This window comes from Eucyclogobius newberryi, unplaced genomic scaffold (genome assembly GCF_026437365.1).
Source record: "Eucyclogobius newberryi isolate DKJ021-1_F unplaced genomic scaffold, fEucNew1.0.hap1 SCAF_5, whole genome shotgun sequence".
Taxonomy (NCBI): domain Eukaryota; kingdom Metazoa; phylum Chordata; class Actinopteri; order Gobiiformes; family Gobiidae; genus Eucyclogobius; species Eucyclogobius newberryi.
Genome location: NW_027316167.1, coordinates 22,392,606 through 22,408,727, shown reverse-complemented (window position 1 = coordinate 22,408,727; position 16,122 = coordinate 22,392,606). Strand labels below are relative to the sequence as shown.

At 45.6% G+C, this 16,122-nt stretch overlaps 1 protein-coding gene across 2 annotated transcripts in view; it reads right to left on the bottom strand.

Moving 5' to 3' along the window:
- Window positions 1-16,122, bottom strand: part of tcf12 (transcription factor 12) — a 66,308-nt gene that overhangs the window by 40,134 nt on the left and 10,052 nt on the right. For both annotated transcript variants that reach the window (XM_072464858.1, XM_072464859.1), the window contains exons 4-5: window positions 14,908-14,981; window positions 11,389-11,491 (exon numbers count right to left, since the gene is read on the bottom strand). In XM_072464858.1, coding sequence (XP_072320959.1) covers window positions 11,389-11,491; window positions 14,908-14,981 — 177 coding nt within the window. The remainder of the gene's footprint in view (window positions 1-11,388; window positions 11,492-14,907; window positions 14,982-16,122) is intronic.

Genomic DNA, 16,122 nt, shown 5'->3' with positions numbered 1-16,122 from the left:
AGCAAATCTGAAATCAAGCCCGTTATCAAGAGTCATGTGGTCGGCCTTTGGCAGGAATTTTGGAGCCACTGTGTTACTGGACGGCATCTCTATCACGTACAGGGTAGTGTGGGTCCTTGCGGGTCTATGGGCAGGAACGCGTGGGAGGAAAGGGCCTTCGCCCGCATGAGGATTGGCCATACTGGACTCAATTGGTCACTGAGTAGGATAGGCAAACACCCGACCGGTCTGTGTGGTCACTGTCGCGTGCCAGAGACTGTCGAGCATGTGCTGATTTGCTGTGAGGCTTATGATAGAGAAAGGGCCGGGTTGGCCTTGTGGTTTCGGAATAATGGGCGGGAGTTCAATCTGCGGAACGTTCTGGCGATTCAGTCACAGGGTTTGTGGTTGCTTACTTGTTGTTGTTGTTGTTGTTTTATGGCGGTTGGCATCCAAGTGTTGCATTACCGCCAGACTTTATTCCTCAGACTTTGTCGTAGTCCTCAGACTCTGTCGTAGTCCGTAAAAGTACTCCTTCCATTGCTTTGGTGTTACAAAGCCCATGAGGTCATGATATGTCTTTGTGACTAGAATAGTTGTTGTTGTTTCAGAGACCAACCGGCTTTATTCCAGGGAGACTCTTCTTCATCTTCCTCTCCTTCTTTGACGTTCGGTGCTTCCACCGTACAGCTTTATTCTTTAGGCTTCATTCTATAGGCTTACTTATGTAGCACAGGGCTGGGTAAACATTTATAGAGGTGGGAGGTGTTGGAGACTGAGCCGAGGATGAGGAGCAAGAGGATGTTCTAACGCGCTTTGACTTCATGGGCCTAGAAACACCAAAGTGCTAGTCCTGGGTCTTTTCAACCGTGTTTGGGATTCAGGTTGTGTTCCATCTGCGTGGAAACAGTCTACGGTGGTGCCGGTTCTGAAGCCGGGTAGGCCAGCGTCTGACCCTTCAAGTTATAGGCCGATTGCCTTGACGTCGCAGCTCGGGAAAACGATGGAGCGCATGGTTACCGAGCGGTTGGATTACTTCTTGGAGAGTCAGGGTTTGCTTCCCGCGCACCAGAGTGGTTTCCGTAGGGGCAGGAACACCATGGATTCCGTGTTGTGTTTGGAATCTGATATCCAGCTGGCCAGGGCTCAGAAAGAAAAGGTTATTGCGGTGCTCTTTGATGTGGAGAAGGCGTACGATATGGTTTGGAAGGGAGGTGAGGTTCTTGGGGGTCACCTTTGACGAGAGGCTTAGTTGGCGTCGGCACATTGATGAGGTCAGTGGTAAATGCAAAAGGGTGAATAACTTGCTTCGTTGTCTATCCGGCCAGGACTGGGGGGCCAGCAGAAGGTCGCTCCTGGGTATTTATCGGGCCGTCATGAGGGCGGCTATTGATTATGGCTGTATAGCCTACATGTCTGCGGCTGAGACTAACTTAAAGAAGCTTGATGTGGAGCAAGCCCAGGCCTTGCGCATCTGCTGTAGGGCTTTTAGGACCTCCCCTGTCTCGGCGCTGCAGGTTGAGTTGGGGGAATTGCCGTTACGGCTCCGGAGGCTAGAACTTCTGTTGGCTTACTGGGTGAATGTGCAAGGTCATACGAGCTCTCACCCGGTGAGGGACTTTCTCAGGTTTGATGGGGGGCAGAGTGAGGCTGGCGGTATGGTTTTTAGCCAGGTAGGAAATGCGAAGGCGCGGCTTGCGGGGGTTGGTGATCTGCGTGTGAGCCCGTCGGTGGCTTTGTCTGCTATAGCTCCGTGGAAGTTTGTCCCGGCTCCTGTTGATGTTAGCTTGCATGGCAAGCTTAGAGGAGTCGCTGGGAGGGCACCGCAGTTTGCCGTTCAAGCGCTCATCGATAAGCACTCAGGTGATGTTTATTTATACCGACGGGTCTAGGGATCCTGAGAGTGGGCGTACTGGCGCCGCTTATTTTGTGCCTGACCTGGGGCTGGCGGTCAAGAAGAGGTTGACAGATCGCCTTTCTGTTTTCACGTCGGAACTCATAGCGATACGGTTGGCATTGGAATGGGCGGAATCTGCTTTGCAGTGTTGCGGCATTGTGGTGGCCTCTGACAGCCTTTCTGCATTGCAAAGCATTAAATCTGGGAAATCGGATTGCAGACAGGATGTGTTGAATGGCATCTTCTGTCTGATGCTCTCCCTGTCCAGGAAGGATGTGAGGGTTTCCTTCTTTTGGGTCCCTGCGCATGTGGGGGTGGATGGTAACGAAATGGCTGATGCACTGGCTAAACGTTCCCTTAGGCGGCCATCAATTGATGTGGCGGTTGAGTTAAGCAAATCTGAAATCAAGCCCGTTATCAAGAGTCATGTGGTCGGCCTTTGGCAGGAATTTTGGAGCCACTGTGTTACTGGACGGCATCTCTATCACGTACAGGGTAGTGTGGGTCCTTGCGGGTCTATGGGCAGGAACGCGTGGGAGGAAAGGGCCTTCGCCCGCATGAGGATTGGCCATACTGGACTCAATTGGTCACTGAGTAGGATAGGCAAACACCCGACCGGTCTGTGTGGTCACTGTCGCGTGCCAGAGACTGTCGAGCATGTGCTGATTTGCTGTGAGGCTTATGATAGAGAAAGGGCCGGGTTGGCCTTGTGGTTTCGGAATAATGGGCGGGAGTTCAATCTGCGGAACGTTCTGGCGATTCAGTCACAGGGTTTGTGGTTGCTTACTTGTTGTTGTTGTTGTTGTTTTATGGCGGTTGGCATCCAAGTGTTGCATTACCGCCAGACTTTATTCCTCAGACTTTGTCGTAGTCCTCAGACTCTGTCGTAGTCCGTAAAAGTACTCCTTCCATTGCTTTGGTGTTACAAAGCCCATGAGGTCATGATATGTCTTTGTGACTAGAATAGTTGTTGTTGTTTCAGACAACAACCGGCTTTATTCCAGGGAGACTCTTCTTCATCTTCCTCTCCTTCTTTGACGTTCGGTGCTTCCACCGTACAGCTTTATTCTTTAGGCTTCATTCTATAGGCTTACTTATGTAGCACAGGGCTGGGTAAACATTTATAGAGGTGGGAGGTGTTGGAGACTGAGCCGAGGATGAGGAGCAAGAGGATGTTCTAACGCGCTTTGACTTCATGGGCCTAGAAACACCAAAGTGCTAGTCCTGGGTCTTTTCAACCGTGTTTGGGATTCAGGTTGTGTTCCATCTGCGTGGAAACAGTCTACGGTGGTGCCGGTTCTGAAGCCGGGTAGGCCAGCGTCTGACCCTTCAAGTTATAGGCCGATTGCCTTGACGTCGCAGCTCGGGAAAACGATGGAGCGCATGGTTACCGAGCGGTTGGATTACTTCTTGGAGAGTCAGGGTTTGCTTCCCGCGCACCAGAGTGGTTTCCGTAGGGGCAGGAACACCATGGATTCCGTGTTGTGTTTGGAATCTGATATCCAGCTGGCCAGGGCTCAGAAAGAAAAGGTTATTGCGGTGCTCTTTGATGTGGAGAAGGCGTACGATATGGTTTGGAAGGGAGGTGAGGTTCTTGGGGGTCACCTTTGACGAGAGGCTTAGTTGGCGTCGGCACATTGATGAGGTCAGTGGTAAATGCAAAAGGGTGAATAACTTGCTTCGTTGTCTATCCGGCCAGGACTGGGGGGCCAGCAGAAGGTCGCTCCTGGGTATTTATCGGGCCGTCATGAGGGCGGCTATTGATTATGGCTGTATAGCCTACATGTCTGCGGCTGAGACTAACTTAAAGAAGCTTGATGTGGAGCAAGCCCAGGCCTTGCGCATCTGCCGTAGGGCTTTTAGGACCTCCCCTGTCTCGGCGCTGCAGGTTGAGTTGGGGGAATTGCCGTTACGGCTCCGGAGGCTAGAACTTCTGTTGGCTTACTGGGTGAATGTGCAAGGTCATACGAGCTCTCACCCGGTGAGGGACTTTCTCAGGGTTGATGGGGGGCAGAGTGAGGCTGGCGGTATGGTTTTCAGCCAGGTAGGAAATGCGAAGGCGCGGCTTGCGGGGGTTGGTGATCTGCGTGTGAGCCCGTCGGTGGCTTTGTCTGCTATAGCTCCGTGGAAGTTTGTCCCGGCTCCTGTTGATGTTAGCTTGCATGGCAAGCTTAGAGGAGTCGCTGGGAGGGCACCGCAGTTTGCCGTTCAAGCGATCATCGATAAGCACTCAGGTGATGTGTTTATTTATACCGACGGGTCTAGGGATCCTGAGAGTGGGCGTACTGGCGCCGCTTATTTTGTGCCTGACCTGGGGCTAGCGGTCAAGAAGAGGTTGACAGATCGCCTTTCTGTTTTCACGTCGGAACTTATAGCGATACGGTTGGCGTTGGAATGGGCGGAATCTGCTTTGCAGTGTTGCGGCATTGTGGTGGCCTCTGACAGCCTTTCTGCATTGCAAAGCATTAAATCTGGGAAATCGGATTGCAGACAGGATGTGTTGAATGGCATCTTCTGTCTGATGCTCTCCCTGTCCAGGAAGGATGTGAGGGTTTCCTTCATTTGGGTCCCTGCGCATGTGGGGGTGGATGGTAACGAAATGGCTGATGCACTGGCTAAACATTCCCTTCGGCGGCCATCAATTGATGTGGCGGTTGAGTTGGGCAAGTCTGAAATCAAGCCTGTTATCAAGAGTCATGTGGTCGGCCTTTGGCAGGAATTTTGGAGCCACTGTGTTACTGGACGGCATCTCTATCACATACAGGGTAGTGTGGGTCCTTGCGGGTCTATGGGCAGGAACGCGTGGGAGGAAAGGGCCTTCGCCCGCATGAGGATTGGCCATACTGGACTCAATTGGTCACTGAGTAGGATAGGCAAACATCCGACCGGTCTGTGTGGTCACTGTCAGGTGCCAGAGACTGTCGAGCATGTGCTGATTTGCTGTGAGGCTTATGATAGGGAAAGGGCCGGGTTGGCCTTGTGGTTTCGGAATAATGGGCGGGAGTTCAATCTGCGGAACGTTCTGGCGATCCAGTCACAGGGTTTGTGTCAGGCTGTGGTTGCTTACTTATGTAGCACAGGGCTGGGTAAACGTTTATAGAGGTGGGGGGTGTTGGAGACTGAGCCGAGGATGAGGAGCAAGAGGATGTTCTAACGCGCTTGGACTTCGTGGGCCTAGAAACGCCAAAGTGATGGAAGAAGGACTTCTAACCGAACGTCAAAGAGGGCGAGGAAGGTGAAGAAGAGTCTCCCTGGAATAAAGCCGGTTGGTCTCTGACACAACAACTATTCTAGTCACAAAAACACATCATGACCTCATGGGCTTTGTACGCCAAAGCAATGGGAGGAGTACTTTTACGGACTACGACAGAGTCTGAGGACTACGAAACGTCTGAGGAATAAAGTCTGGCGGTAATGCAACACTCGGATGCCAACCGCCATAAAACAACAACAACAACAACAACAGGATGGGCTCCTCATTAAGCTGCGGAAGTGTGGTGTGAAGGGTAAACAGTTTAACTGGGTCCGGAGCTTTCTGTCTGGCCGGCGTATCCAAACCAGAGTGGGCGCTGCTTACTCTGGGGTCTATGGGGTGGAGAATGGGATCCCGCAGGGGAGTGTGTGTAGCCCTATCTTGTTCAATGTTATGATTAAGGACATCTTTGACGACGTGGATGGGTCTGTTGGGAGGAGCCTTTATGCTGACGATGGCGCTCTATGGGTGAGAGGGAGGAATCTCCGGTTTTACGAGGCGAAACTGCAAAGGGCAATACAGCAGGTGGAGCAGTGGACCCTGAAGTGGGGGTTTAAACTGTCCGTACGGAAGTCTCAAGTGATCTGTTTCTTCAATGGACATAGGGACGTCTCCCTTCGACTGCATGGGCAGGTGCTCGAACAGGTCAGGGAGGTGAGGTTCTTGGGGGTCACCTTTGACGAGAGGCTTAGTTGGCGTCGGCACATTGATGAGGTCAGTGGTAAATGCAAAAGGGTGAATAACTTGCTTCGTTGTCTATCCGGCCAGGACTGGGGGGCCAGCAGAAGGTCGCTCCTGGGTATTTATCGGGCCGTCATGAGGGCGGCTATTGATTATGGCTGTATAGCCTACATGTCTGCGGCTGAGACTAACTTAAAGAAGCTTGATGTGGAGCAAGCCCAGGCCTTGCGCATCTGCTGTAGGGCTTTTAGGACCTCCCCTGTCTCGGCGCTGCAGGTTGAGTTGGGGGAATTGCCGTTACGGCTCCGGAGGCTAGAACTTCTGTTGGCTTACTGGGTGAATGTGCAAGGTCATACGAGCTCTCACCCGGTGAGGGACTTTCTCAGGGTTGATGGGGGGCAGAGTGAGGCTGGCGGTATGATTTTCAGCCAGGTAGGAAATGCGAAGGCGCGGCTTGCGGGGGTTGGTGATCTGCGTGTGAGCCCGTCGGTGGCTTTGTCTGCTATAGCTCCGTGGAAGTTTGTCCCGGCTCCTGTTGATGTTAGCTTGCATGGCAAGCTTAGAGGAGTCGCTGGGAGGGCACCGCAGTTTGCCGTTCAAGCGCTCATCGATAAGCACTCAGGTGATGTGTTTATTTATACCGACGGGTCTAGGGATCCTGAGAGTGGGCGTACTGGCGCCGCTTATTTTGTGCCTGACCTGGGGCTAGCGGTCAAGAAGAGGTTGACAGATCGCCTTTCTGTTTTCACGTCGGAACTTATAGCGATACGGTTGGCGTTGGAATGGGCGGAATCTGCTTTGCAGTGTTGCGGCATTGTGGTGGCCTCTGACAGCCTTTCTGCATTGCAAAGCATTAAATCTGGGAAATCGGATTGCAGACAGGATGTGTTGAATGGCATCTTCTGTCTGATGCTCTCCCTGTCCAGGAAGGATGTGAGGGTTTCCTTCATTTGGGTCCCTGCGCATGTGGGAGTGGATGGTAACGAAATGGCTGATGCACTGGCTAAACGTTCCCTTCGGCGGCCATCAATTGATGTGGCGGTTGAGTTAAGCAAATCTGAAATCAAGCCTGTTATCAAGAGTCATGTGGTCGGCCTTTGGCAGGAATTTTGGAGCCACTGTGTTACTGGACGGCATCTCTATCACATACAGGGTAGTGTGGGTCCTTGCGGGTCTATGGGCAGGAACGCGTGGGAGGAAAGGGCCTTCGCCCGCATGAGGATTGGCCATACTGGACTCAATTGGTCACTGAGTAGGATAGGCAAACATCCGACCGGTCTGTGTGGTCACTGTCGGGTGCCAGAGACTGTCGAGCATGTGCTGATTTGCTGTGAGGCTTATGATAGAGAAAGGGCCGGGTTGGCCTTGTGGTTTCGGAATAATGGGCGGGAGTTCAATCTGCGGAACGTTCTGGCGATCCAGTCACAGGGTTTGTGTCAGGCTGTGGTTGCTTACTTATGTAGCACAGGGCTGGGTAAACGTTTATAGAGGTGGGGGGTGTTGGAGACTGAGCCGAGGATGAGGAGCAAGAGGATGTTCTAACGCGCTTGGACTTCATGGGCCTAGAAACGCCAAAGTGATGGAAGAAGGACTTCTAAAGGATAAAACGACAAAGACGTCCCATGACCTCATGGGCTTTGTAAAACAACAAAGACGTCCCATGATCTCATGGGCTTTGTACTTCCAAAGCACCGAACGTCAAAGAGGGCGAGGAAGGTGAAGAAGAGTCTCCCTGGAATAAAGCCGGTTGGTCTCTGACACAACAACTATTCTAGTCACAAAAACACATCATGACCTCATGGGCTTTGTAACGCCAAAGCGATGGGAGGAGTACTTTTACGGACTACGACAGAGTCTGAGGACTACGAAACGTCTGAGGAATAAAGTCTGGCGGTAATGCAACACTCGGATGCCAACCGCCATAAAACAACAACAACAACAACCAAAGTGATGGAAGAAGGACTTCTAAAGGATAAAACGACAAAGACGTCCCATGACCTCATGGGCTTTGTAAAACAACAAAGACGTCCCATGACCTCATGGGCTTTGTACTTCCAAAGCACCGAACGTCAAAGAGGGAGAGGAAGATGAAGAAGAGTCTCCCTGGAATAAAGCCGGTCACAAAGACATATCATGACCTCATGGGCTTTGTAACACCAAAGCAATGGAAGGAGTACTTTTACGGACTACGACAGTCTGAGGACTACGAAAAGTCTGAGGAATAAAGTCTGGTGGTAATGCAACAATTGGATGCCAACCGCCATAAAACAACAACAACAACAACAAAGCAATGGAAGGAGTACTTTTACGGACGACGACAGTCTGAGGACTACGAAATGTCTGAGGAATAAAGTCTGGCGGTAATGCAACAATTGGATGCCAACCGCCATAAAACAACAACAACAACAACAACAACAACAACAACAACAGACTACAACAGAGTCTGAGGACTACGACAAGTCTGAGGAATAAAGTCTGGCGGTAATGCAACACTCGGATGCCAACCGCCATAAAACAACAACAACAACAACGACTACGAAAAGTCTGAGGAATAAAGTCTGGCGGTAATGCAACACTCGGATGCCAACCGCCATAAAACAACAACAACAACAACAACAACATACCAATTTGGTAAAAACAATGTGCGCTTGGTTTTATTACAGACTCATGTGGAGGACTGAAAATGAAGTCGCGCAGTGCGTCATCAGTCCTTTGGGATGGAAGTCAGTTCTACCAGCGTGATAAAAGTATTTGACACAGTGGTTCAGGAAAGACCGGTCGGTGAGTCGGCGAAATAATTGAAAAATAAAAGATTTTGACGTATTTTCAGCAAAAAGCTGATATTTTTTTTTCAGTCGGCTAGTTTCATAGCGGGTCAGTCGGGTTACGGCAAACAGACATTTTATTTTGCCTAGCCTTATGTCATCTTATTTTATTTTGTATTTTTCCCTCTATTCCTTATTAAGAATATGAGAGGTTCTGTCAATAGGAGTTTTGTTTATAAGAGTTTTTTTCTATCAAGAGTGTTTTTTAAAGCTTCCTATAAGTTATCTGTTCTCCTACTTTGCAACATAAAAATTTCCCCATTGTGTTGGAAAATAAAGGCTATTTTATCAATAGTATGGACTCATGTAACGTCTTAGTATTAACAAAAACAACCACAACTGAATAAGTTATATTATACATCAAAGCAGCTTTACAGGGCAAACTGCTCTATCATCTAATGTGCTAACTAACCAAAGTGAGGGCATTAAAAGATGAAAAATACAACTGACAACTTAATCAGATTTTGTTTATATAATCAGAGGAGGCTCACATGGCGGGAAAAGGTCTATATTACAAGCTAACTGTGGAAACAATGCACATTCCACCTTTGTGACATAAGCTGGGTAACGCGTATATTTGTAAAAGGATTGTGCGCCAAGAGGGACAACCTTGGACACAGGAGAGCCAATCAGAGAGTGGATTTCGGTCTGCTCCAAACGCACACAGTTGACTGTCCCATGGGGGAGCTGTGAGCTGTCAGGTCTTCCTGGCATTCAGTAACATCATTTTTCATTTGAGGTCCATACACAGCCTTCTCCTGAGAGACGGATATGACCTATGTATGAGTTCAGCGGAAATGGTCTAATCTGTGTTTTTATGCTAGTTTAAAAGGTTTATGCTACAAGCAAAGATAATGCAGCTGTTCTTTACATATCAACTAATATCAATACCAGGTCAATAAATAACATTATATGGCTCCAAAATAGTTTGACTTTAATTTAACACAAAGAATAAAAGATCCAGCAAATGTTTTCAAGATATTTTGTTTTATATTAGCTTGTTTGGCTAATAAATGTGTTTTTAGTATAATTTGCAAAGACAAAGCAGTGACATAAACTTCTCTTCCGGGAAGGTTATAAACTGGGAACTTCCCAAAAGGAACTCAATGCATAAGAGGCAGGAAGTACACTGAAGTCAGATAAATCTTCAGTCCAACTGAGGATGTTGTTAAGGTCATTCTCCGGCTGCACAATCAAAAACTTAATATTCACATACGTCATAGCATCACTTTGGCTTACATAGCATATTTTGTGTTAGAGGACATTGGTAAGAAACATCTTACGTATGGAACGTATATGTTTCTGAAAATAAGCAAATTCTTGCCTGTAACAAAAGCACTCAGCAACATTTTGTTCTTTTTAACATGATGTATGAGATCACACACTTTAAAAGGCTATGCTCCATTGTCTGACACGCTGGTTTTATTTCAGGACTATATACAAAGTCAATATACTGTATACTGTAGGAGAGCAATCAAGAGATCATTTAAACAGCTAGCATCTGTGAGCTAATTACTTTGCTCAACTCATCTCATGGTCGTCTCATGGTCATTACATTATCTATATATCTATGAAGTTATCTAGGGCAGGGGTCCTGAGTGGGGTTTGGGACACCCTGGGGGTATCATTATTTATAGATTTGTTTTCATGCAGGTGAAAAGGGAAAAACATTTTCTTTGGAATGATTGGAGAATAGCAGATTAAAAAAGTATATCAAAGAATGTAAACTAGGAATGGAAAGAATGTAAACTGTGACATCCAAAGCGTACGGCACCAAACGCTCAGGACGCGCTGCAAAACTGCTGGATGCCCTGGACGCGCGTCCGTATAGATTTTTAATATTAACTTGATGTCATCCTGCGAATATAACTGTAGTACTTCCTCTTGGTGCGTCCAGACCACAATGTCAAGGCATCAAGGCATCGAGGTGTCAAGTTTTTAGCCGTTTAGGGCGTCCAGCATTTTTTTAAACGCATCCACCTGAGCATTTTTATGTTTTGCACGTTTAGGCATCGGAGACACCGGCCGCTCTAGTCGAACGTCCAGGGCGTCAGGCACTGGAGGTCGATGCAGCACAGCAAACTATCAGAGATTACACTCCAGTGACGTACCTATGTATTTCATTATCCGGAAGGACAAAACAAACCCTGCATGGAATAAAATGGATGATTAATTAATTGTGGCCGTTGTTGGTCTTTGTAAAGCAAACCTGGTCTGCCTTCGCACGAAGAGACCAACTACACAACAAAACACAACAAAAACTCCTCGGCCGTGAATGTGCGTTGGATGGCTTGGACGCATGTCTGCTGATCAGACAAGCGAAGTATACAACCCTTTCAATACTACTTCGAGAATCGTCCCATCCCTATTATAAACTAAAACATTGATATGTACATCATTAAACACACCAGTACTTGTGAACAATTATAAAAATGAAATGTACATGCAATCAAAGTTGTTTATATCAGATTGAGTTTCTACTCTCTACCTTCTTGGTAGAAGCTGCTATAGGAGGTCTAAATAGCCAGAGGACAGCCTGTGACAGAAAGCTGTGGTGATGGCTGTGACTTCTAGCCCCGAGCAGGGTCATCGCAGGAGGAAGAGGAGAAAGGGAGGGGTATTAAGAGTTTATAGAGCCAGCAGGAGACACCGCTCCCAGATGCATATGCCTAAACTCCAGCAGACTAGGGTTCCCTGACTGTCGTCGCAGCACCAAAGGGCATGTGTGGGGTGAGCTGGTGTGAATCACTTACCCATTATGCTGGATCTCATAAAAGGTGTTGGGGACAATCCTTCATGGGGCACTAATCGACTGTCACTCAAATGATTGCCGTAATGAGGGCTGTCAGTGAAACCCTGGGGGAAGAGATCAGAATATTAAGCACATTACTGGACAACTCCTAATTGAGTGCTTTGGTATACTGCTAATTACTACAGAAGAAATTTCCACTGGGCGGCTTTGTCAAGTAAAATACTGGTCTGAAAAAATCATATCACAGAATTATTATTTTTAATTAGTGCCAACTGGATTATCTTTTGTTCACACACAAAAACGAAAGACAGTAGGGTTTTAGACAGAGGAGATGGAAATCCCAGAAACAGAGGAGAATGCTGACATAATTTCCAGTTACCTGCAGCTCAAAAAAATTGCCTTTTCTCCTGCAGCTTACCAGTTCCCTTTTATGACATTTATCAGTTGGAAGGGCTTAGGTTTAAATATCGTTCACAGTATGGTTTTGGAAAACTCAGGGTCCCATGTAATAAAAGATACTCTGTTACAGTGCTAATCCCAAGACCTGTGAAAATCCCCCTACGCTCCAGTAAAATACATTTTCGCAAACTACATTCACTTTCACCAGTGGGACCAAACAGCAGAGGGGCTCCTATAAAGCTACCCGCTCATATACTAGAGAACAGTAAATCTTATTATCTATCTTTTCTGTTTTGTGGACGGTGATAGAGTAATTTCAAAGGTAGAGGGGTGTTTCATTGAGGAAAACCTGAGAGATTCACAATCATGTCCCTGCCAAACCGCACACATTGTTAATCCCAATATGATCAGAGTCAATAACAACAGCAGTCAACAGAAGGGAAAACCAACAGATATTTTTAGACCACTGCCTTAGAACTCATCGTGTAATCTTATTTCCTATCGAAATTAGGATATATCTTTAAATGTAGTATCAAAAGAAGGGAAAGGGTAAAGTATATTTCATTACAGGATGGCTTGCCGATAGATTGTCTAGCCCAAACCTTTTCGTTAACCTTAACAATTACAGTCAAAGTCTAACCTTAACCTGACACAGGCATAACAGCAACACAGGAAGGAAGAAAAGCAGCCAATCAGAGGCTGCGCTTTCTGTGCCATACAGTAAAAAGGGCCTTTCTGTGTGGAGTTGGCATGTTCTGCCTGTGTCTGAACTCCAGTTCACTAAAAAACATGTACAATAGGCTCCCTCTGGGGCCAGGACCCTCCTGCAAAAGAGATTCTTAATCTCAGTGGAACTATCCTGGTTAAATAAAGTTCAATTCAATAAAAAAGAAAAAAGAAATACCCTTCTGTTGATAGTTACAGTTCACAACAGCAATGCTTGACCACTAGTGCCAAAATGGTTACACAACACTGTGATATCGTATGTGTAGGAATAAAGAATAAGGAAGAAAAAAAATTAAGATAAAAAAATAATTTACAGAATGAAGCATGAACAGAGCAGTGTCCGTACATCAATAGGGGCATTTTGAAGCAATGGCATCTTGATTGCAGGAGAATAAAGATAATTAAACATGCATGAATCACTTTAAATACAACTTTGAGCGTATACAGTAGAAGAGAAAATTATTCTAATGTATGATAAAGAGTCAATTTGGCATAATATGGCCCCTTTAAAGAAAAATACTTAGCAATACGATTTTTTTTTTATCATCAACAAAAGCATTTTTTTTTTCAAGCTTGACTTCAAGGAACCAACAGAGGTGGTAGTCTGTCTTGGTTGTAAATGTATCAATGGATCCTGCTTTAGGCTCCTAAAGTGGCCTATATCTGTGTGAGATCCTAACACACGTTGTCACTGGAGCCACAGGGCTGTGAGCACTAGTGGCTAAATAAGTGACAGCTAACACAGGCAGCATGTGGCCAAGACCACACGCCTCATCCCCCATCCCTCGACAGACTGTTTAAAGCCAGCATTTCCTTCAAGTACTTGTCCCAGGTGAACCAGTGACTGCATGTGTTGGTCTGGGACCTGATGATTTGACCATGATGGATGCACGTGAGGTCGAAAATCAAGTTGGGGCAAGGCACTGGGGAAGTGGGGGTGTGCCTGTCAGCCCACCAGCCTACAGCTACAGCTGCCCGGGATACAGATTCTGGCTGAGAGCCAAGGTCAGTGCGACGGGCTCAGGACTCTTCACAGCCCACTGATCACAAACTTACAGCTCACCGGCTCAAACAAGCTCAGGGAGAACTCCAGTCTCTTTGTAGCTGACAAGAGCTAGTGCTTACGCACTGATGTACGGACTGTTGTTGTCTTGCAATATAAGTACAAATAAATGGTGGTCATACATGCATTCTTTGAATTGTCCCTAAAATAAATAGGGTTAGGTATAGAGCTGAAAATAAATGAGAATAAAATAAAATAAACTGTTGTGAAAAGAAGAAAATAAATTCTCCTTTCAATATGATCATGAACACTTTTAACTGATATGTACATGTATAACAAAAATATTACTACAAACGGTGTGTTAAGAAAATGCTACTCCCTGCCATAGTGTAAGGGACTGTACAAATCAGCTCATGTGTGTGCAGCTGTGTCTGAGTGGCATGTGCACATTTATGTGCACGCCTTATGGAGGTGCAAACAGCTGTCTGCTGGCTGAGGCTGTGCCTTGCAATGTCAGAAACATTCATTTATATGCACCTGGAGCAAAGATATCTCAAGCGTCGCTGTCTTATAATTCAAATCAAGCTGCCTGTGTTACCATAGCCTGTAGATGTTCATTCGGGAAGGGCACCAAGAAATAAACAAGGTAACGCTGCCCGTGTGGCTCTGACATTTAACTGAATTCTAATGGAAAGTGACAGGAGATTGACGTTAAATGAAATTCATACAGGGCACCGAGAACAACTGATGTGTGAGGCGCAAACAAACAGGACAGTGCTGTTCACACTTGCTCACGCTCACAGTGAAATGATCCCAGCTAAACCAACAACTGAGTTTAAACAGGCACTCGCAGACCTGCGCCAAAATCAGTGCATTTTACAAAGGGAAGTTGCTATGATGAGAATATGATTGCAGTCACAAATTATAGTATAATGCAATGTTCATAGCTTAATCATTCAAGCGTAACATCAAATAAATTGTAAGATAAACAATATAATGATAAAATACATGTATTATAATAAGGTTTATATAAATATGAAATAAATATGTGTATACAAAAATACATTCTACAATATTAGATAGTTTAAAATTATGAATGGTACCACTTTTTGTCCAAGTTAAAGAGATACAATATTTACTTGCTCTCCTTTTGACAAGCACACGTCTTTCAAAATAATACAAAAGGTGGATTACAATGACTTCATAACAAAAGCAAAGTGTGTAAATCACAAAAATCATGCTTTCTGTCTAAGAATAGTGGCTCTTATAGAGGATAGTGTATGAGTGATAACAGGTGAGTCTAAAACACTGTGCTTTGATAATATGAGTGTTAAATTATGTGTTGTGGACCAGAAAGGCCATTCACTGGCGTTAAGTTGTGGGTCGTCTTACCCGAGAGGACTCATAGGAGGGACTGGACTCGCCACCTGGGGCCCAAGATGCTTGGTTGGTCCTCTCTTCCAGACCTGTCAAAGAGAGACATGCACAGCTCACTCAGTTAGCAGCACTTCTCAAAGCATGCCCTCCATCTCCCAAACAAATACATGGCATTGTTTTTTACAAAACTGCTGCTTAGTTACAAACTTGACGTTGAAAAACACTCAGGCCATTCGCAAAGGCTTATTCATGCAAACGCGGGGGGAGGAGAGAGAACTAAGTTTTTCAGTTTCAGAAGTTGATCTCGGCCTCACATATTCACATTCAAATTGACACAATGTCTTATACACCTTCATCTATCTTGTATGTCTGTTGCACCTTCATCTATCTCGTATGAATATGTATATTTTATGTAATTAAAATAAATGTATTTGAGAAATGTTTCTCTCATTTCACTGCGCTATCCGAATCTTGTTCAATGTTGTTGAGCTAGCTTAGAACAACAAACAACATTTCCATGATCTGGTAATAATTTATTACAAACAGCTGAGGAACAAAAAATGTATAAAACAAATTATCCCTATTTTTCAAATGTCAAAGTGAAATACAAAAAACAATAACCTTAACCCAACAGCAGAGACAGACCATCTGGCATATCCAATTTTCTAATCTAATTTATGCCATACAGTGTATAAAATGTTTGATGCATCAATTCGTCAAGTTGTAGTCACAGACACAGACACTAAGCAAACAAAATTGCAGAGAGGGTAAAGCATTATCATGTCCCAAGTTATTGATTGTTCCAGTTCTGATCTAATTCAAGAAAGGCAATACCTTTTCTACAATTTAACTTACATTAAAACTCACATAAAAAAACAACTCTTGTAATGTGTCACATTTTTGGGTGATTACACATTCAGTTTGTAAAATTATTTTTAAATAAATTCAAAGTTATTAGACTGGAGTCAGTTAGAGACCAAAAATCACGCACCACTGAACAACAGAGCCTGTGCTTGTTTTGGTTCAATTCGAAAATAACAAGCTCATTTCCTCTTCTTAAATGTCGTAAATTGGGTTCACTGAAATGTTTGAATGTTATATGTTACTAGCTTCTCACTACTCACATTTGTAAGTTCAGCCAACACTAAATGAGACCATAACACAGTGAATGTAACAATAGTGCCTGTTTATTCTATGGGTCAGTGGCTGTCATCACGTCTGATTACCATC